Source organism: Globicephala melas, chromosome 10 (assembly GCF_963455315.2).
Source record: "Globicephala melas chromosome 10, mGloMel1.2, whole genome shotgun sequence".
In the NCBI taxonomy this organism is placed as follows: Eukaryota; Metazoa; Chordata; class Mammalia; order Artiodactyla; family Delphinidae; genus Globicephala; species Globicephala melas.
The window spans coordinates 69,443,547-69,465,007 of record NC_083323.1 but is presented as its reverse complement, the minus strand read 5'-3'; the positions used below and the strand labels follow the sequence as shown (position 1 = coordinate 69,465,007).

Sequence of the window (21,461 nt, the reverse complement as noted above, 5' to 3'; positions counted from 1 at the left end):
GATATTAACCCCTTATTGGATATATCATTTGCAAATATCTTCTTTCATTGAGTAGGTTGCCTTTTGCTTTGTTGATTGTTTTATCTGCTGTGCAAAAGCTTTTTAGTTTGATGTAGTCCCATTTGTTTATTTTTCCTTTTGTTTCCCTTGCCTGAGGAGACATATCCAAAGAAATATTGTTAAGACTGATGTCAAAGAGCATACTGCCTGTGTTTTCTTCTAGGAGTTTTATGGTTTCAGATCTACATTTAAGTCTTTAATCCATTTTAATTTTTTTTTTTTTTTTTGGCTGTGTTGGGTCTTCGTTGCTGTGCGCGGGCTTCCTCTAGTTGTGGCATGCGGGGGGCTACTCTTTGTTGCAGTGCACGGGCTTCTCATTGCGGTGGCTTCTCTTGATGTGGAGCATGGGCTCTAGGCGCACGGGCTTAGTTGCTCTGTGGCATGTGGGATCTTCTAGGACCAGGGATCCAACCTGTGTCCCCTGCATTGGCAGGCGGATTCTTAACCACTATACCACCAGGGAAATCCTTGAATTTATTTTTATATGTGGTGTAAGAAAGTGGTCCAGTTTTCCCAACACCAGTTATTGAAGAGTCTGTCTTTTCCCCATTGTATATTCCTGGCTCCTTTGTTCTAAATTAATTGACCACATAAGCATGGGTTTATTGCTGGGCTCTCTATTCTGTTCCATTTATCTATGTATATGTTTTTATGCCAACACCATACATTTTTGACTACTGTAGTTTTGTGGTATCGTTTAAAATCAGGGAGTATGATACCTCAGTTTTGTTCTTTTTTCTTAAAATTGCTCTGGCTATTTGGGTCTTTTGGGTTCCATACAAATCTTAGGGCCATTTGTTCCACTTCTGTGAAAAATGCCTTTGATATTTTGATGGGGTTTGCATTGAATCTGTAGATGCTTTGGGAAGAGTGGACATTTAAACAGTACTAATTCTTCCAGTCCATGAGCATGTTATATCTTTCCATTTATTTGTGTTGTCTTCAATTTCTTTCTTCAGTGTTGTATAGTTTTCAAAGTACAGATCTTTCACCTCCTTGGTTATTTTATTCCTATGTATTTTATTCTTTTTGATGCAGTTGTAAATGGATTGCTTTCTTAATTTCTCTTTCTCATAGTTCATTATTAGTGTATAGAAATGCAACAGATTTCTGTATATTGATTTTGTATCCTGCACCTTTACTGAATTCATTTATTCTAATAATTTTTTGGTCAAGTGCTTAGGGATGTCTATATATACTATCATGTCATCAGCCTATAGTGAGTTTTACTTCTTCCTTTCCAATTTGGGCTTCTTTTATTTCTTTCTCTTGTCTGCCGTGGCTAGGAATTCCAATATGATGTTGAATAAAAGTGGTGATAATGGGCATCCCTGTTTTGTTCCTGATCTTAGAGGTAAAGATTTCAGCTTTTTACCATTGAGTTATGTTAGTTGTGTGTTTGTCACATGTAGCCTTTATTATGTTGAGGTATATTCTCTTTATACCAACTTTGTTGAGAGTTTTTATCATAACTGGATACCAAATTTTGTCAGGTGCTTTTTCTGCATCTATTGAGATGATCATATGATTTTTTTTTTTTTTTTTTGCGGTACGCAAGCATGTGGGATCTTCCTGGACCGGGGCACGAACCCGTGTCCCTGCATCGGCAGGTGGACTCTCAATCACTGCGCCACCAGGGAAGCCTGATCATATGATTTTTATCCTTTGTTTTGTTTATATGGTGTTTTGATTTGTGGCTGTTGAATCATCCTTCCATCCTGGAATAAATCTCACCAAATTATACCATCTCCTTATAAAAGGTTATGTGTTTCACACAGAGCCATGCATTTGGTGTTGGAGAAGGTGTGGAGAAAAGGGAACCCTCCTACACTGTTGGTGGGAATGTAAATTGGTGCAGCCACTATGGAGAACAGTATGGAGGTTCCTGAAAAAACTAAAAGTAGAGTTGCCATACGATCCTGCAAATCCACTGTTGGGCATATATCCAGACAAAACTATAATTCGAAAAGATACATGCACCCCTATGTTCACAGCAGCAATATTTACAATAGCCAAGATGTGGAAACAACCTAAATGTCCATCGACAGAAGAATGGATAAAGATGTGGTACATATATACAATGGAATATTACTCAGCCATAAGAAAGAATGAAATAATGCCATTTACAGCAACATGGATGGATAGACCTAGAGATTATTATACTAAGTGAAGTAAGTCAGAAAGAGAAAGATATCACTTACATGTGGAATCTAAAATATGACACAAATGAACTTATCTATGAAACAGAAACAGACTCACAGACATAGAGAACAGACTTGTGATTGCCAAGGGGGAGGGGGGTGGGAGAGGGTTGGATTGGTAGTTTGGGACTAGCACATGCAAACAAACTATTATATATAGAATGGATAAACAACAAGGTCCTATTGTATAGCACAGGGAACTATAGTCAACATCCTGTAATAAACCATAATGGAAAAGAAAAATACAATCAGAGGAAAAAAAAAAGCCATGTATTTGGAAAGATGTAGTGATAAAAAATGCAACAATTCCAGAAAGGAATCTGCTTAAAAGACCACATTCTATAAAAGGTGTTGTATTTCTGGTCTGCTTATTCTAGGTACCAGAGCTTAACTAAAATTATTAATTGGTTCCATCTGTAACAGTACCTAAGGATTCTGAAAATTTGGATCTTATGAAAGCAATTTTTAAAATAATTGACAATGGCTAAACCCATCCTGTTGTCTTGGGCTTGCTCTCTGACTGCAGTTGCTTACGTTGTTACTTCAAGTAACAGTGCTTATCAAACTGCTTTCCAAAGAGCCTTTACCCTCCTTCCATGTTTTGCAAGTTACCCGTGAACATTGCTGACTATGGGAAATAGCTTCTTTTTTTTTTATATAATTTTTTTTTAGATGTTGGGGGTAGGAGTTTATTAATTTATTTATTTTTGCAGTGTTGGGTCTTCGTTTCTGTGCGAGGGCTTTCTCTAGTTGTGGCAAGCGGGGGCCACTCTTCATCGCGGTGCGCGGGCCTCATCGCGGCTCTCTTGTTGCGGAGCACAGGCTCCAGACGCGCAGGCTCAGTAGTTGTGGCGCACGGGCTCACTTGCTCTGCGGCATGTGGGATCTTCCCAGACCAGGGCTCGAACCCCTGTCCCCTGCATTAGCAGGCAGATTCTCAACCACTGCGCCACCAGGGAAGCCCGGGAAATAGCTTTTTTGTTTGGTGCTGCATCTGTTTTCTCTGTGCATCCCGCTCAGCTGCCTCAGTATTCTGCCTTTGACAATGATGAAGGGAGAGCCTAACAGGCTTGACAAGATAAGGAACTTCCACGTTGATTCCAAACTGAACATAAATACCACATTGCATGGGAATATCCATGTGAGTTGGGTCGGACTGACCTACTCATCTTCCAGAATGGGGACTGGGACACAGGACTGGCATATTAGGGCTTTTCTTGGGACTTTTGCTGGAACCGTTGGGGGAGACGAGTTCTCATTCTTAGGATTCCTAGCTTTAGAGATACTGGTGGTCAACCCTGCTATCTCATAAAGCAAGTTTGTGGAAAACAAAGGTAGTACAGAGGAAAGCAGTGGTTAAGAGACAAAGAAAAAGAGATTTGTAATTAGATTTTTAACCCCTTCATCCATTTCTGAAGCTAAATGTCTCAGTTATGTGATCCAGTGATCCTTTACCTCCCCTTTTAAAATCATGCTTCACTCCTCTACAAACAATTGTGCCTAAATTACTGATCTAGCTCTGGTATATTCTATGTAAAGCTTTCAAGTACTTCTCTTTTACTATTTACACGTATTAATGCCTAAATATTTCGTGATCACTGTTGTGTACCACAAATTACACACACTTATGGAATATAAAACAAAGAAATGAATTAAGTTAATACTTATAATATAAATATGTCCTATTACATGTGGCCATCTGTTTTCTGTGATAATTATAACCAGCAGTTCCAGAATAGGCAGCAGTTTCTGAAAATTATAACCAGCAGTTCCAGAATAGGCACCTAGTCAAAAAAAACCCCAAAATAACAAATGAGTAAATAAATGATTGCAGAGGGAAAGAAAACATATCTTATATCTGGTAGGATGGGCATTCTCTGATTGACAGCTGCTTTTACGTTAGAAATCATCCAGTTTATTACAGGTCCACAGTCCTTTTCCCGGAAACCCAGGGAGTCAGATTTTTAAAGCCAGAATTCTCAGCTCCTCCAAGCTCCTTTCTTTGGTCTAGTCATTTGGATTTCTGCTGTTTGAGGACTTCCTCAAACACTTGTTGATGCTGATATGTCTGTTCATTATTTGAATGTGGAGCACTTAAAAGCTGATCAGAAGCATATACCACCACCACCACCTTGGGTATATCAACTTGAGGGACTTTATTGTTGAACTGACCTATTTTTAGGGCCCAAATTTCCAGTGTCTATGTCTTTTCTCCTGGGAAGGAACGACATCTCCCCCCCCCACCAATCCCCTGCTCGAGGTGAAATGAACTTATCTGAGAGTGTTTTGGACATTGGCAGGGGAAGGAGACTGCAGGTATCATGGTTCAGCATGACTGGCGGGTGGCAGGAAGGGTCCTGGTGGCTTAACTGCTCTTTACACAAAAATTTTAACCAGCTATGTTTGTGTATTTGTTTGTGTGGTAAAATATACATAAAATTTACCATTTTAGGGCTTCCCTGGTGGTGCAGTGGTTGAGAGTCCGCCTGCCAATGCAGGGGACATGGGTTCGTGCCCCAGTCCGGGAAGATCCCACATGCTGCGGAGCGGCTGGGCCCGTGAGCCATGGCCGCCCGTGAGCCTGCAAGTCCGGAGCCTGTGCTCTGCAAGGGAGAGGCCACGACAGTGAGAGGCCCATGTACCACAGGAAAAAAAAAAAAAAATTACCATTTTAACCGTTTTTAAGTATACAATTCAGTGGCATTAAGTACATTCACAACGCTGTGTAACCACCACCACTGTCTACACCTAAAACATTTTCATCATCCCCAACAAAAATTCTGTACCCATTAAACAATAACACTCCCTTCCCCCTTCCTCCCAGTCCCTGGTAACCTCGATTCTACTCTGTCTCTATCAATTTACCTAATGTAGGTACCTCGTATAAGTAGAATTATACAATATTTGTCTTTTGGTGTTGTTTGTACCTTTTTATTTTTCAGAGAACTCAGGTTAAGTAAATGGCCTCAGGCCATCAACTCTAAGTGGAAACGTGGCCACAGAAACCTAGGTATGTCCGTCAAGAGACTATAGTCTTAACTGCTATGCCATTACTACCTTAGTTGTTGACTTTCCCATCCATATGCATGTATGTATCCATACACAGCAGGTATTTTGCACTTGCCATTAAATCCATAATGTTTTTCCATCCCATTAGGAATTCTCTGAAACATTTTAATGCTTTCTAATAATCATTTTGTATGTATCATGCTTTATCTTTTGTTGATATTTAACTATTTGTGTTCTGAATTTTAAATAACAATATATACCTTTGTACATAAATATTTGTATTTCTGACTAGAACCCTAGGATAAAAGAGAATGTTGTTTCTAGTTCAAACAATAGAACATACTTAATAGTTGATACTTGTTAAATTACCCTTCAGAAATTAGCCAGTGATAAAATATTTTCATTTACTATTTTAAATTTTCTATATATTGTTTATGTCACTAGCTCATTCTCTATTCTGTTTTAAGGTATTCATATAAACTTTTCTGTATTTTGTGGCATGTTTTTTCCCAATTTTTTTCTTTGCTTTAAATTTGATGAATTAATGGGTGAAACAGAAAATAGAGTCCAGCATTCAACCTTTTTGTCTGGTTTCCTCACTGAGATCTAGAAGATATTTTGCTGGTAAGGGGTTAACACTTTCATTGCCTTTATAGTTTTCAAAGTGGAAATATTTTTATTGCTTTTAGCAATTAAGAAACTAATAAATAGATGTTCTTTTAAAAAGCATTCAATAGTACAGAAATAGAGAAAGTAGAAAATTAAAGGCTCCGTAATCCCATTCCCATATATCCATCTGCAAAAGGTATGGGAAGCTTCAGTCATAAATACAAAGAAATATAATACATGAAAAAAACCAGGCAATTATTAACTCTAGGAAAAATGTAATCATAGCACACTCATTAGCTCTGAACAGTATTTCAATGGTCCTAAAATAAAAACAATAAAATATGGATTTAACCAAAAATTTTAACGTAGCCATGTTGGGAAGGTGGAGGAGGGCAGAGGGGAGTATAGGAGATTGAAAAGTCTTCTTTCATCCTTTTATGGATTAAGTGGCAGAAATATATGTATTTTATTTAGCAAGATGTATGTACAAGTGAAAAGGCACAAATATAGAAGCTGGCTGTTTTTGGGGAATGGAACTTTGTGCCAAAGGACAAATTACTGCTCTTTGGTTACAAACCTTTGAGAGCTACTCTACTTTAAATTTTATGGGTAATTACAATGTATCCAGATTGGGATAAAGGTAAAAGAAATAAGATGACAAAAACACCTACATTTAAAAATAAAATTCTCTTGAGAAAATTTTATTAACATTAATCACAATAAATCATTCAACCTTTTCAGTCTTTAAGAGGTTTTTGTTTTAAAGATGAAATTTATTTCAAAAGTCCTCAAATAAGCCAATCATGAATAAACTTTTATAATGAACTTCTCAAACAAATCTTTTTACTTATCTACGTTTTTTCTTGGGATGACAATAGCATTATTATGATAGTACTAAGTTTTCTTTTTTATTCAAATGAACTGTTTTCAAGATTAATGATTATTAGCAAATCTTGATGCAAGATAAACATACTTTAAAATTACTTTTCAATTTCCTATGAACTATTTTAAAGTAAAAAACTATTTGGTACTAAGTGTTCTTATGTTCAAATTCTAAAAGTAATCTTTAGTCCCAATGGAACTTGATACTCCAAGATTTAAAAAATTTTTTAATGATATTGACATAATATATATAATTTTAATCACTAAGTTCCTCCTCATCACTGAAATATGTGCTTTTCTTTATCCTTGGGCGTCTTGAATCATCTGATGTTGAGGGACCCCCTGAACTGGGTTTCCATTTTTTTTGTTCTTCTTCAATTTTGGCTTGCTGTAATGTGGTTCGGAAAACAAACAAAACAAAATCAGGAATCTGTTTAATATTATTTACAGTCCATTGATTCAAAACATGGCAAAACATACATGACAAGTGCCAGCACTCTCTACCCTCCTAGCCCGTGCAGACAGTTCTACTCCATTAAGATGCCATTTCCCCTACCCCCAAGTTTTGTCCCAGTCTTACCATGTTAATCAAAATTATTTTAGACAAGTTCTACTAATTAACAGGCATATGAAATGAAGCCTACTTGTCATCCCTGTTGGATGTGGGAATGTTACATAAAATACATTAGTTAACTAAAAGGAAAAAATAAATTGATGTATGCATTTACGATTTATCAACTACATTAAAACAAAATAAGTGGTTATATAAAATCAGGAAGTTATACACCCTTCTTCAAAAAATGTTTCGTATACTTGTATTAGGATATTTAATGGTCAAAAATATGTTTTTGGTTTTGTTTTAAAATGAAGCTTCTTTTAAAACAGTATCTTCGATTTAGTAAAATCTTTTCCATTGGGCTAAATTCACTTGAATCAAATAGTTCTGTTCAATTCTATAATGAAAACAGATTAAGACAGTAAAAGTGTTGTGGGGCCCTCAAAATCTAGAAAGAACCGATAGGCACTTTTCCACCACACTGTTCTAAAGACCTTAAAGAAAAAGCCTATCTCCTAAAGTTTAGGGGCAAAGGGGAAGACAGAGGTTGCCATCAGGAGATGATTAATAAAGTAAGCAAGGAATATAAAACCGTTAACTCAAGGCAGCTATGGCATGGTACCTTAGAAAAGAACTATTTAGTACCTGGAAAGCTATGGCCTGACTGAGGCTGTCAAGAGCAGGATCTTCCCCTTCATCATCACTTTCTTCTACTTCTTCACTAAATTATTAAAAAAAAAATCAGAATGCACTTAAAAAATCAGAATGCACTTAGGAAAAAGACAGAAGCTACACAATAATGCATTTGCTAAGAGTGGCTATACATACATTTCTTCCTCTGGTTCAGGAATTTTCTTTTTTTTCTTTTTCTCTTTCTTCTTTGGAGGTTCACGTTCTCCAAGCATATTTTTAGGACAGGCATAACTTAAGTGTCCACTTTCCTTTTGTTTCCCATTAAAAAGGAAAGGAGAAATATTAAATTTGTTGTGTTATTAACAGAAACTAGGTGGTTCCTTAAGACTAAAATGTTTTATAACTTAAGAAAGAATATTGTCACACAGGGGCCTCCCTGGTGGCACAGTGGTTAAGAATCCACCTGCCAGTGCAGGGGACACGGGTTTGAGCCCTGGTCTGGGAAGATCCCACATGCTGCAGAGCAACTAAGCCCGTGCACCACAGCTACTGAGCCCGCGAGCCACAACTACTGAGCCTGCGAGCCACAAATACTGAAGCCCGTGTGCCTAGAGCCCATGCTCCACAACAAGAAGCCACTGCAATGAGAAGCCCGCGCACCACAACGAAGAGTAGCCCCTGCTCGCCACAACTAGAGAAAGCCGGCGCACAGCAACAAAGATCCAACACAGCCAAAAATAAATAAATAAATTAATTAATTTAAAAAAAGAATATTGTCACACAGGGAATATACACAAAGAAATTAAAACCCATTACTTTAATATTTAGAAGGAAGAGATTATGATATTATAACTCCCAATAAGGAAGTATTCTAGTCGTTTCACTAAGAGTAAAAGAAGTTTTCTTCCTTCAAACATTTTAAATCTGAAGATTCAGGATATAAAATAATTCAAAATTTAAATGGACCATCTACCTTAGTTGTAAAAATTTTAAGTTATTATGATAAAATGGGGACAAAACTATTCCTAACTTCCAAGATGTTGCTGAACATTTTCTTTTAAAAACAAATGGAAAATTTAAAGTCTTCCTCACTTTTCCTATCAATTAATTTCATTTTGCTTCTTTCATATCTAGACTACACCTGCACTGTCCACTTATGGTAGCCACTAGCTATAATTCTCTTGTGGTTACTGAGAACTTGTCTGAATTGATACATACTGGATTGTGAAGGCAGTATGAAAAAAGAATGTAAAATATTATAATTAAAAAAATTTTAATTCCATAATTCAAATGAAAATATTTTGAATTAAAATATATTAAGTTTTTACCCTGTTTACTTTTTTTAATGTGGCTATTAGAACATTTATAATTAAATCTGTGGCTTGCATATGTTTGTATTTGACAGTGCTGGACTAGCCATAACATTGTAATGAGCCATAACATGGTTTGAGTTGTAAAATGAGACAATGAATCTGTGTATTAGCTTACCAAAATACCTTTAGAAGTAATATGTGAGAATGAGGGTGTGCGGAGAGGCTGAGCCAGGATTAGAACAACAGAAGAGAAAAATAATCATGCTTTTCAAGTATATTTTACAAAGCATCAAATAGACTGTGTATTTTGTATACCTGGGGACACGGCTGAACCCAAGAGGTGTTATTGTTAATGAACTGCTGAGAGGATGTACTTAGAGAACCATTTTTCAAATTGTTTTTGGAATAATGGTATACCAAAAACTGTTAACATATGCCATACAAAAAAAAAAAATGGGGGCAGGGGTTTAATAGTGAAATAGCTTTGGGAAAAATCAGGCTAAAATAAACGTAAACAGATTTTTGTGGGGGGATGTTTTAAGAAATATTATAATGTACTAAGTATAATATGACAAATCTATGGATCCATAAACCAAAAAGACAGATTAACAGATTCATCCAGGAGTTCTTAGATAATTTAATATTTACTGTGAATATGTGGATATATACTTATTTATCTGACCATAACAACTCCACCCTCCTTTCCTTTCTTTTTTTTCTTTTTTATGATGGACTCTGGAACACAGGTTTTGAAACATTAACTTAGATGTCAGAATCATAAAAATTTACAGAATGTACCCAGTGCCTTGCTTGCTTTCTCTTTCCGTCCATCCATCCATCTGTCTATTCACCCACCCATCTGTCTGTATATGTATATATTTTTGAGGGGGAGTGAGTGGCACTGGGGAAAGGACCCCAACACATTTCCTTCTATTTTCCACATGATCATGTAGCCAGGACAATGTCTCTCAGTAATCTACTCTTCAGTAGAAAGCTCCCCATTAACCTCTGGATCCTGCTTTTTAGTATACATAAAGACATTTTAGAAATAGGCAGCAACAGACCCAGACTGAAATTCTCTTGATACAATTATGGGCCTTGGGCAATGTTGTGTTGTGGCTATACATCTCTCCTAATCACCCAAAGTTTAAATGGATAACAACAGATGATGAGAACTAGATAAGAAAATCTGGGTATAGTTCAGCTCCTGAACTATCAGCAGTACAAATAGGGGGGAAAACTTCAAAACAATATCCCATAGAGGATGGGTCATATCATAATGTTTTTACTGATTTGTGATACTTAATCATTTATGGGTCACTAAAATCATTTATGGGTCACTAAAATCTTTCAGACAATAATGTAAGTAATTAGTCTTAAACTTTTTAATCTAACAACTTTCAAAGGTTTGGAAACTGGAGAAAATACCACCCTATATTACCCAACTCAGGTTAACTTTACATACGACATTTCAATTGAGTTTACTTACATGAGTCTAGAGTCCCAAAGTAAAACTTTCATAACCTGATTTTAGCCATCCAGAAGTCTTGGAGAACACAAACAAAACACTGATGTGAAAAATACCTTCAAGTAAACTATGGAAAATTATACTGTTTTAGGTTTACTCACCCCACATTCATAACACTTAGATTTATCAAAGTAGTTTCGTCTTCGGATGAACTCAGCTGCTCTTCCATTGTCAATAGCAATGCTTGCTTTTATCACTCTACCGAATAACTAGAACAGAGAAAAATGCACATGCAATAGGATGTATTTCACTGAAACCTAAAACTACAGTTATTGGATCCCATTTCCTCAAACCTTCAATTCCATTTTATTTTTTAGATTATTTTAGCAATTGCCTACTTAGGTGTGACAAATTCTTTCCTGTAGAATAGACTTTTATTCCTTATATTCTACCAGTGTTTTGGGAACCCAGTACAGTTTTGACCTCTATTCTGTACGTTAAATACCCTCAGGACCTACTGATATCCATCAGACTTGACTATCCCCTCATCCCCACATTTTTAGCCTGGATAAGCACAAAGGCTTTTGGTTAAAAACCTTGTTGGGAATGAATGGCTTACCTGTTTGTTGTTTATTGCCCTGGTACAGCTTTGTGCAGAGTCTTTATCCAAAAATAAAATAAATGCAACCCCTTTACTCTTCCTGGTATCTTTATCTTTCATTATAGTAACCCTTAAAGCATAAACAAATAGCCAGTTAAAAATAATAAGGCAGCATAAACAACATATATGAATAAATACTTGAAAAACTCAAGTGGTCAAAAAGGGTTAATAAAACATTTATAGAGTAAGCAAGGAAATTAATATATTTGACAAATAGCTAACTCTTCAAAGTCATGGGATATCAAGAAGAATGGAAATGGGAAAGTGTGATACTGATTTCACACAAGTGAACACAGCTATGATTAGGAGTATCTGATAAATCTAACATTAATCAGAGTTGAAGGATGAAGAGATTAGAGACAATGGAATCTTGAGGAGTAAGCATAATTCCTCTTCTCTACTGACTCCCTCACTCTGCAGGAAAAAACAAAACAAAACAAAACTGAGATGTTCTCTTCTACCCAAAAAGTAAAGTGATTTACTCAAATTATTTTTTTCTAGGTGTTAGAACATAACTATAATCTTAATATTCTTTTAAGGAATCTCCACTTCTGTGCTTCTTAGCCATACTACCCAAGGTACGTAAGTGGTAGGGATGGTCGTAAGAGCACAGAGCCTGTTCTTTTTCCTGATGCTTTACCCATCCCTAGTCCTGTGGTCCTCGCTCATCATATGTCATTAAATACAGTTTAAGAGAATATTCAACAGGGCTCTTGGAACACCTTGCTATGTCAGAAAGGAAGTACTGGGGCTTCCCTGGTGGCACAGTGGTTGGGAATCCGCCTGCTGATGTTGGGAACACGGGTTCAAGCCCTGGTCCGGGAGGATCCCACATGCCGCGGAGTGGCTAAGCCCGTGCGCCACAACTACTGAGCCTGCGCTCTAGAGCCCATGAGCCTCAACTACTGAGGCCCACACGCCTAGAGCCCGTGCTCTGCAACAAGAGAAGCCACTGCAATGAGAAGCCTGCGTACTGCAACAAAGAGTAGCCCCCGCTCGCCGCAACTAGAGAAAGCCCGCGTGCAACAACAAAGACCCAACTCAGCCAAAAATAAATAAATTAATTAATTAAAAAAAAAAAAGAAAGGGAGTACTTGAAAAAAATAGTAACGATGGGGCATGGCACAAGAACAGAGAAGCCAGTTGGAGGGAGCACCGATTGGCCAAATCTAGGACAGTCTGAGTACCAAAATAATTAAATACAGTAATGAATTATAAACCACATAAAAAAGGAATTCATAAGTCCATACTGATAATAAATAAAAGGGGGAGAAAGGAGAGCTACTGAATGCCAAAGGATGACTGGTGAATGTATAGGGAGTGCTAGAGTTGGAAAATCACCATTTGAAACAATCATGGTACTGGATCAGTCAAGAATTATCAACAAATGCTATGTCTAAAATGAAATTTTTATGTGTAATAGGATGTTTGCATTGTCTCAAGAGTGTCTCCCACTGACTGCTTCTTAGTTGCAAAAGGGAAAAAAAGTAATTATACAGTGGAGAAGTTGGTTAATGTCTTGACTGGGTGATCAAAATTAGTATCACTAATGAGGGACAGATGCATGCTGTATGAATCCAGATGTGACACCCTCAGAACACATCACCTATAGAGTATAACACTCAAGAATACATAACCACCACATAATCATGAGGCAACATCAGGAAAACACAAAATGAGGGGAAAAAAAGATGGGTTAGAGCTATATTATTTATAAATGTTCCAGATTAAAGGAGGCTAAAAGGATAGGACAGTTAAAATAACACCTAACTCTAGACTGGATTCTGTACTAGAGGCAAAAAATTCTATGTGGGACATTATTGGGTCAAGTGACAAAACTGGAACATGGATGACTGATTCAACAAAAGTACTGCATCAGGATAAATTTATGAGTTTGGTAACTGTACTGTGGTTATATAACATATAACGCTATTGTATTTGTAGGAAATACACACTGAAGTATTTAGGAGTAAAGGGTGATGATGTTTATAACAGCCTCAAATGACTCACAAAAACAAATTGTGTGTATGTATACACATAGATATATATAAACATACTCATATAGGTGTGTGTGTGTATACACACACACACACATACATGCACACACATTGGGGAGAGAGTGCAAATGATAAAGTAAATGGGGATAAAATGTTAATAAGTCAATCTGGGCAAGGGATATTTTGATGTTCTTTGTACTATTTTTGTAACTTATAAATTTGAAATTATTTCCAAATAGCAAAAAAAGAGACAAAGCTCTAAGACAAAGCTTAATAATTTTCTAAAAACTGAATTAACAGGAAAACAGACAAGAGAACATGAATGAATAAATAAACAGAAATTTGATTTAGTATTACGTTTCACATATTAAAATTTATTTTATTTGGATTTGGGATTAGGTACCTATAGAGTCATTGGAATGAAATTGGTAAGAAGATGCCACGATATTAAGAAAACTGATGTCTTATTAAAAAAAATATAAGTTACAATAATTTAGGGAAAAATGGGCAACTAAAATGGTTTACTTTCTCAAAAGGCTGCATCTGTTTATTCATTGGGCTTAGAAGGAAGGAAGAGAAGTCAAGCACTTGATGCAGCTCAAGTTTAGGCTGGTTTTCTTCAAAGCCACACCAGTTAGCATAAACAGGAAAGTTTTTAACCAATTTTGAAAGAAGTATAAAGTAAGATAGTTACTTTAACTTTTTAAAAATTTTATAATGTTTGTGATGGTCAGTTAAAGTCATAAATCATTTTTTTTGAAAGTACTATTTGGAAGTGTTAGCTTTCTAAGTCATACTCAGTTAATCACCTCTTTCATCTGTCCTCTCTTTTCCATTCCCACTGCTTTTTTTCTTGTCCACGGTGGCATTACTGTTTCCATAATCTATTCTTACTGGTTCCCTTGGTGTTAAGTTATGCTCACATGCTAGTGGAAAAGTCTTCTACTTGAGGAATAAATAAAATCACTTATTCCTTTGCTCAAAAATCTTTGGTTCTTCAAGTTGCCTATTCTTTGGTCCAGCAATCAATATCCTTCATGATTATGGCTCCCATTCCCTCATCTTTCACTGCTCCTCACTTGCAAACTATGAGGTCTAGCCACAAGAAGGCACTCAGTGTTCATGAAGCATGGCCTGAACTTCCCCTAAACTGGTGCCTCTGTTCATATGGCTTCTATCCGCTTTCAAATCTCAATGTTTTGCCCATTAAAATTTCACTCCTTCCTCAGGGTTCAAAATGTATCAGTTCTTAACTGGAAATAATTTCTTCTCCTTTCTTTTCTGCTTGTCTCCACTGAAATCTCTGTATAAACAATGCCTCATCTCCCCTATTCAAAAAATTTATTTTTGCAGTAATAACAAATCTTTATGTTTGGATACATGTGATGGAATTTTTACTCTATTATTTGCCAGGCACCTCTCTAAGCTTTATCTATAAAATGTTCCTTTCATCTCACCTATTTTGATATAAAAATCTTCTTTAAGGTTGTCTCTGTAACCCCTATTAATCCTACCTCAATATGTTAAAACAAAAAGACAGATACAAATGGGAAAGCAGTTTCTCAAAAGCGTGCATCCATTTGTTTGTTCATGTGGCCATTCAGTCTTTCCATTAGCCTCAAGCACAGGTACTAAGCACTGGCAGTAGGATGGGTTTTTATCCTCAGGAAAAGGCTTACAGTCTAGAGGTGGAGAAAGACCTATAAACCAATTAAAATACATTACTTTGATAGAGGTACCTTCTACGGTAACAGAAAAATAATTACATCAAGGATTTAAAAAGACAAACCTAGGATGATTCCCATGTCTCCAGCATGGGAAAAAAGCTAGACAGTGGTACCATTTCCTGATATAAGGTAGATGATGTACTCATTTAAGCACATGAAGTGAAGCAGACACTATTCTGGGAAACCTGGGTGTCATCCATAACACCTCCTTCTCGCTCACCCAACCCTTACATACAAAGTAAGTATATCATTAAGTATTACCCATTTTCCTGCCTAATGATCTCTCAAATCTGACCACTCTTTACCTCTCTACCTGTATCATCTTAGTCCAAATTTCTCCCCTGGGCTATTGTTATATCTTTTGACTGGTCTCCCTGCACCTGCTCTTGTTCCCCTCCAATCCAATATCTACACTGAAGCTGGATGGAATAAGCTTCTAAAAATTCAAATCATGTCACTCCCTCATTTAAAATTATTTAATGGATTCTTGGTGCCCTTAGAGGAACCTGCTTCCATCTCTGGACCTGTCTTGTGCTTTCTCCCTCTTGCTCACTCATCTCAAGTCACACTGGCCTTCTTTCTGTTTCTTGATCTCGCTTTATTTTCTCTTGCCACAGGGCCTTTGCACAAGCAAGTCCCTCTACCTGAAATGTTCCTCCCATTCTTTTAACCTACTTAACTCTTACTCAGCCTCTAGGTTTCAACTCAAAGGATAATGACTTAGGTAAATTTACCCTGACTCTCTAGACTAGATCAGGTCTTCCCTGTTTACAGGTGCTTATAACTCTGTGTCTAACTTCATAGCATTCTCATGGCTTATAATTATGTATTTGTACGGAAATTCATTCAGCGATTCTGACAGGGAAAAATCAAGAAAAGGTAAAGGTTAAAGGAATAGGCTGGAATCAAACTATTGGATTCAAACCTTGGCTCCACTGCTAACCAGCAATATGATTTTAGGTTTACTGTGTGCTTCAGTTTTGTCATTTATAATATCAGGATAATAACAGTAGCTACCTTAAAAGGTAGTTGTGAGACTTTAATGAGATAATTTATGTAAAGATATTAGAACAATGCATAGCGTATTTATGTATTCATTTTTACGTATCATCATTATTAGTGTTCTGATTGATAATGATCACTGTTTGAAATTCTGAAGACCTAGTAGCATTTTTGATTATTTTTTAATAGAGAAGTAAGTTTAAAAGAAGTTAACCTCAGGATGCACATGAACTTCAACTGTTTAACATTCATTTATCAAAGCTAAAAGAAAAACAACTAGGCAAGATAAATATGCTCTAAATTCTTGGGATTTTAAATATGACTTTAAATTTACACCAGAACATATTATTAGTTGTAAGATAGAATAACACTATCTTGCTTTTACTTTACACTCTCATTAACCCTGCATTGTTCAGGAGTCAACTGTGTTTGTTTTTATATTCTATTTGTTTGACAAATAATAATCCATTTATAGTATACTTGATAACACACCTCCTAGTACCTAAAATATATATTTAATCGGAGCCTTTCACTTATGTCTTATATTGGATAACAGGATCAGTTTTAGTTCTTAGTAATATAGTACAAAATTATATTATTTAAATAAATTAGGCCGTATAAAGGAATACCATGAAATCATTAAATACAGGGATGTATCTATATGGTACATGGAAAAATATTTACAATATAATGTCAAGTTAAAAAAAAGACAACAAAATTGCATGTATAGAATTGTCTTTTAAAACTTGTCTATAGATATTTATGTATATTAAAAAATTACTGAAATATATATAAAATGTTAACAGTAGTATTTTTATTTCTTTTTTATATCAAATATCTGTTTTATAAAAAATAGTAAATCTACTTCCATTAAGAAAATAATGGAGAAGTAAATTCTGATAGACTTTTAAATGAAGTTTCAAAATCTGATATACTTACTTTACAACTTTGCCATACTTGGAAAATATCTGAAACAAAAGACCACATAATAATTTGCAATTTAATTTAAAATCATAAAAGAACATTAAATTTTCAGGCTGTATATACTGACCACATTGTTTGTTGTAGTTTATGAAAATTTTTAGCCTCTGGTCTATAAGGCAAGCCCTCGAAGATATATTTTTTTAGTGACTAGCATAATCCTCTTTTTTGGCTACTGGTGTCACAGGTATTTGCCTTAGTTCCTAAACTTCTGACAAAAGAGTGCATACAGAGAAAAAAACCCACTATTCATGTGTGGTAGATTGAAGGCACACACATTGCACAGCTGAGTGTTCCTGTGGTATATCCATGACAACTATCAACCCCACCATAGCTCCAGAGAAACCCTGTGCTTCAGCTATCAATGTTGTGGAATATCACTGTTCCTGGCCTACCCCCCAGCCCCCCACTCCATCAAGCAATCACTATGTCAGAAGACAAATCCTTACATAGACTGTTCATAAAACAAAAAAGCTTCTATAATGAAAAATCCATTCCCATCAGTCTCCTTCTGCCCACCCTAATATGTTGGTGGCACAAGAAAGTTGGCCCTTTCTTCTCTTTTACATCTACATCTTCACTCTAAGCAATCTTATCTACTTCTACTGTTTCAGCCGGTCCTATTTATTATATAATGCTTGGTACAAAAGTCCTTCAGAATACATTAATGTATGTAATCAGTAATAATAAATGCTTGAGTTCTATAAGTTGTGTAACCATGGAACATAGTATAACTGGACTGCAGTGTTAGTAATACTGAATTCTGAAGACCAAAAAGACAGTTTTCTCTCTTTTCTTTTTTTTTTTTTGTGGTTTGCCTTTCATTTTCTTTCTTTTTTAAAAAAAATTTACTTTATTGCAGTATAGTTGATTTACAATGTTGTGTTAGTTTCTGGTGTACAGCAAAGTGTATATGTATATATACACACATATACATGTATATACATATATATATACACATACTCTTTTTCATATTTTTTCCATTATGGTTTATTACAGAATATTGAATACAGTTCCCTGTGCCATACAGTAGAACCTTGTTGTTTATCCATTCTGTATATAATAGTTTGCATCTGCTAATCCCAAACTCCCAATCCATCCCTTCCCCACCACTCCTCCCCCTTGGCAACCACAAGTCTGTTTTCTATGGCTGTGAGTCTGTTTCCATTTTGTAGATAAGTTCATTTGTGTCATATTTTAGATTCCATATATAAGTGATATCATACAGTATTTGTCTCTCTTTCTCACTTACTTTACTTAGTATGATAATCTCTGGGTCCATACATGTTGCTGCAAATGGCAGTATTTCATTCTTTTCTATGGCTGAGTAGTATTCCATTGTGTGTGTGTGTGTGTGTGTATGTATGTATATCTATCTCACATCATCTTTATCCATTCATCTGTTGATGGACATATAGGTTATTTCCATGTCTTGGCTATTGTGAATAGTGCTGCTATGAACACAGAGGTGCATGTCTCGTTTCAAATTATAGTTTTTTCTGGACATATGCCCAGCACTGGGACTGCAGGATCATATGGCAACTTTACTTTTAGTTTTTTGAGAAACCTCCATATTGTTTTCCGTAGTGATTGCACCAATTTACATTCCCACCAACAACGTAGGAGGGTTCCCTTTTCTCCACACCCTCTCCAGCATTTATTGTTTGTGGACTTTTTAACGATGGTCATTCTGACCAGTGTGGGGTGGTACCTCCTTGTAGTTCTGATTTGCATTTCTCTAATAATTAGCTATGTTTAGCATCTTTTCATGTACTTATTGGCCATCTGTATGAAAGACAGTTTTCTACGTAATATTTCTAATGGCTTCTCATTTCATTCAGAGTTCTTACCATTATCTATGCAAGCCCTATAAGGCACCCCTGAATGGGCTTACCTCTGATTGCCCCTCCTCTTCTCTCCACTTTATTTACTCTGTCTGCCTGAAATGCTTGTCCCCCCTAGACATCTGCATAGCTGCCTCTTACTTCCTTCATGTCTTAATCGAAAGTCACCTTCCTAAAGTAAAATTTCACTATTTAATAACCCTCCTTTCCTGCTTTATTTTTTCTCCTTAGCACCTAATACCTTTGTATTAACTTAGTATCTAACAAATAACATCATTTAAATTTTTTATATTTCAAATTGTTTCTCTATCTTGCTACATTGTGAGTGCCAAAAGGGATTTTCACCTTTTTGTTCACTGATGTGTACCTAGTACTTGTAAGTGGTCCTTGGCATATAGTAAGTGTTCAATAAAAAGAGATGTCTCTATTTGGATACAAGGAAGGACAATAAAGTTTGTTTTCTTCTCTGTTCGAGACTCAAGCTATGTTAATTAATTAATCGAGTACTATGTATCACCTATGCAGCATCTCTCTACTGTACTTAACATCTACCCAAAGTAGCAGAGAAAAGCAGGCACACTTGTAGATACGACTCATGTCATTCCTTCCAGTCCCTCTCAACCACCCATCTGCAGGACAGGCACAGAAGGAAATTTTGTTCTCTGTAAGGTAACAAGGTGAAAGAAGATGTTGGAAGGGATTTTTTTCTCCTCCAGTCACCCCTATCCTGAACTGAAAACAAACTTCATTAAACTGTTAAGTTTTCGCCACATATATAAATTAAGATATACTTTCAGGATTGGAGGATTAGGAAAGGGATCTGTTTTGCTTCCATCAGCCCTTCCTCCAAAACCTCCACCCCACTACCAGTTTCAAAAGCCAAGTAAGCAAGGAGGAAAAATCAGCATCATTATGCTAGTAGTGGCTTCTGTGTTTATAAAAAACTTGTTATCCTCTATAAAGCACTGGGAATTCTCTTTGGAAATTACAAGTGTCTAATTTTTTCACTTACTTATGTTTACCATACAGGTCTTTGGTATTAATGATTTAAGTGCATTGTAATGTATTTATTATGAATTTTGCTTAAGAGAACTGTTTGCTTAAGCTACATTTGTATCTCAAATAGAGAATTCAGTGGATAACAATACTAATACAAAAACTTACCCGGTATAAGTCATTGTTGGTCAGGGAAAAGGGCAGGTTGGATACATACACTGTGCTTTTACTTGGGGCCAATCCACCACTCATTTCTAAAAAACAAACAAACAAACCCAGAAGCAATTTAAACCAGGTATTCTTCATTCCAAGTAAAACCAATACTATAGGTAAGTGACAAATTTATATACTTTCCGTCTTAGTAATACTCAGGAACATTGACTCCAGCTGGGTGAATTAAGGGATTCCTTTTCTCCAGACACCACTTAAAAGAGTTTTCTGGTCCTTCTTTCAAGTAGATTCTTTACACTAACCCCTTTCAGTGATGGAATATGGCGTGAATGGAGAGGTGGGTTTCAAACAGATGAAGGAAAAACTCTGAGGCTACTCTTAACCTCCCCTCAGGCTGAGAGCAAGAAAGTGCTTTCACATATACCTAATACCCTGCCTACCCACGTGAGAAAGAGCCTGGGAGCTCAGAAAGAAACTTAGCTGTTGATTTTCACTAATTTGCCTGGGTAACTTTTTGGTTGTCTTAATATTTTTCTCTGGAGCTGTGCTAAGAGGAAATTTTAGCCTCACATTTTGACGATGTAAATAAAGTTCTTTCAAATCTCTAATTTTGCATATTATTGCTAAATTATGAAATGATACATTTCATTATTGGAATAGTTTTCAGGGCCCTGAAGGGTATTGACCTGTAAATGTATTTTTCAGTTTACAAATATAATCTGTAATTCATTTTCATACCGTATATTGCAAAGTCAGAAAATTATCTCTGAAAGTTATATTAGACTCAATCAACCAAGTTCAAATTTTCGATTTAAAAAGTGTGTGTGGTGTATTTACAATCACAAACGTCAAAATATTGATTCTAAGGCGTGCCAGTTCGCGATGTAATGGGAAAACCGCTTGATACTTGGGATGTTTTGGGGGACAACTTCATCGACAGGTCGCTTTTTAAAAGCTTCCAACTGAAACTCTTCACACGTTAGCCGTTCTGGTGAGAATGCGAGGGCAGGGAAAAGTAAAGGTCTTGGAATAAAAAGGGTGGCGGGAGAGAGGGTCAAATGTTTCCGGCAGCTGGGTCTGGGGAGGAGCCCGCAGGGAAAAAGGCCGCAGCTGGGTAGGCGTTTACCTTCAGGTGGGGCAGGCCCGGGAGACTAGAAGAGCGCGAGCCCTCAGCTCGCTCGGGGCTCAACCCCGACAGTTCGTCGCCCCTTGCAGCTGCCTTGGCATCACGGGTCCTGGGAAGGGTCAGGAGCCGGCGACAAGAAGTTAGCAGCAGTGCCTCTTCCAGGATGTCCTTTGACCCAAGCCCCGGAGGCGGGTCTAGGGGCGGGCGCTTTTGCCGACGTCATCG

The 21,461-nt window shown here is 36.5% G+C and overlaps 1 protein-coding gene across 1 annotated transcript; it reads right to left on the bottom strand.

Annotated features, from left to right (window-relative positions):
• Nucleotides 1-264: 264 nt before the first annotated feature.
• On the bottom strand, nt 265-21,423 carry ZCRB1 (zinc finger CCHC-type and RNA binding motif containing 1). Its single transcript, XM_030835372.2, has 9 exons — nt 21,237-21,423; nt 20,108-20,193; nt 17,058-17,086; nt 11,351-11,462; nt 10,893-11,000; nt 8,146-8,258; nt 7,963-8,038; nt 4,706-7,149; nt 265-4,045 (listed from the first exon to the last, which is right to left on the bottom strand). Exons 2-8 carry the CDS (start codon nt 20,189-20,191, stop codon nt 7,018-7,020), a joined length of 654 nt encoding a protein of 217 aa, XP_030691232.1. The 5' UTR covers nt 20,192-20,193; nt 21,237-21,423; the 3' UTR covers nt 265-4,045; nt 4,706-7,017.
• Between the last annotated feature and the right edge of the window lie 38 nt (nt 21,424-21,461).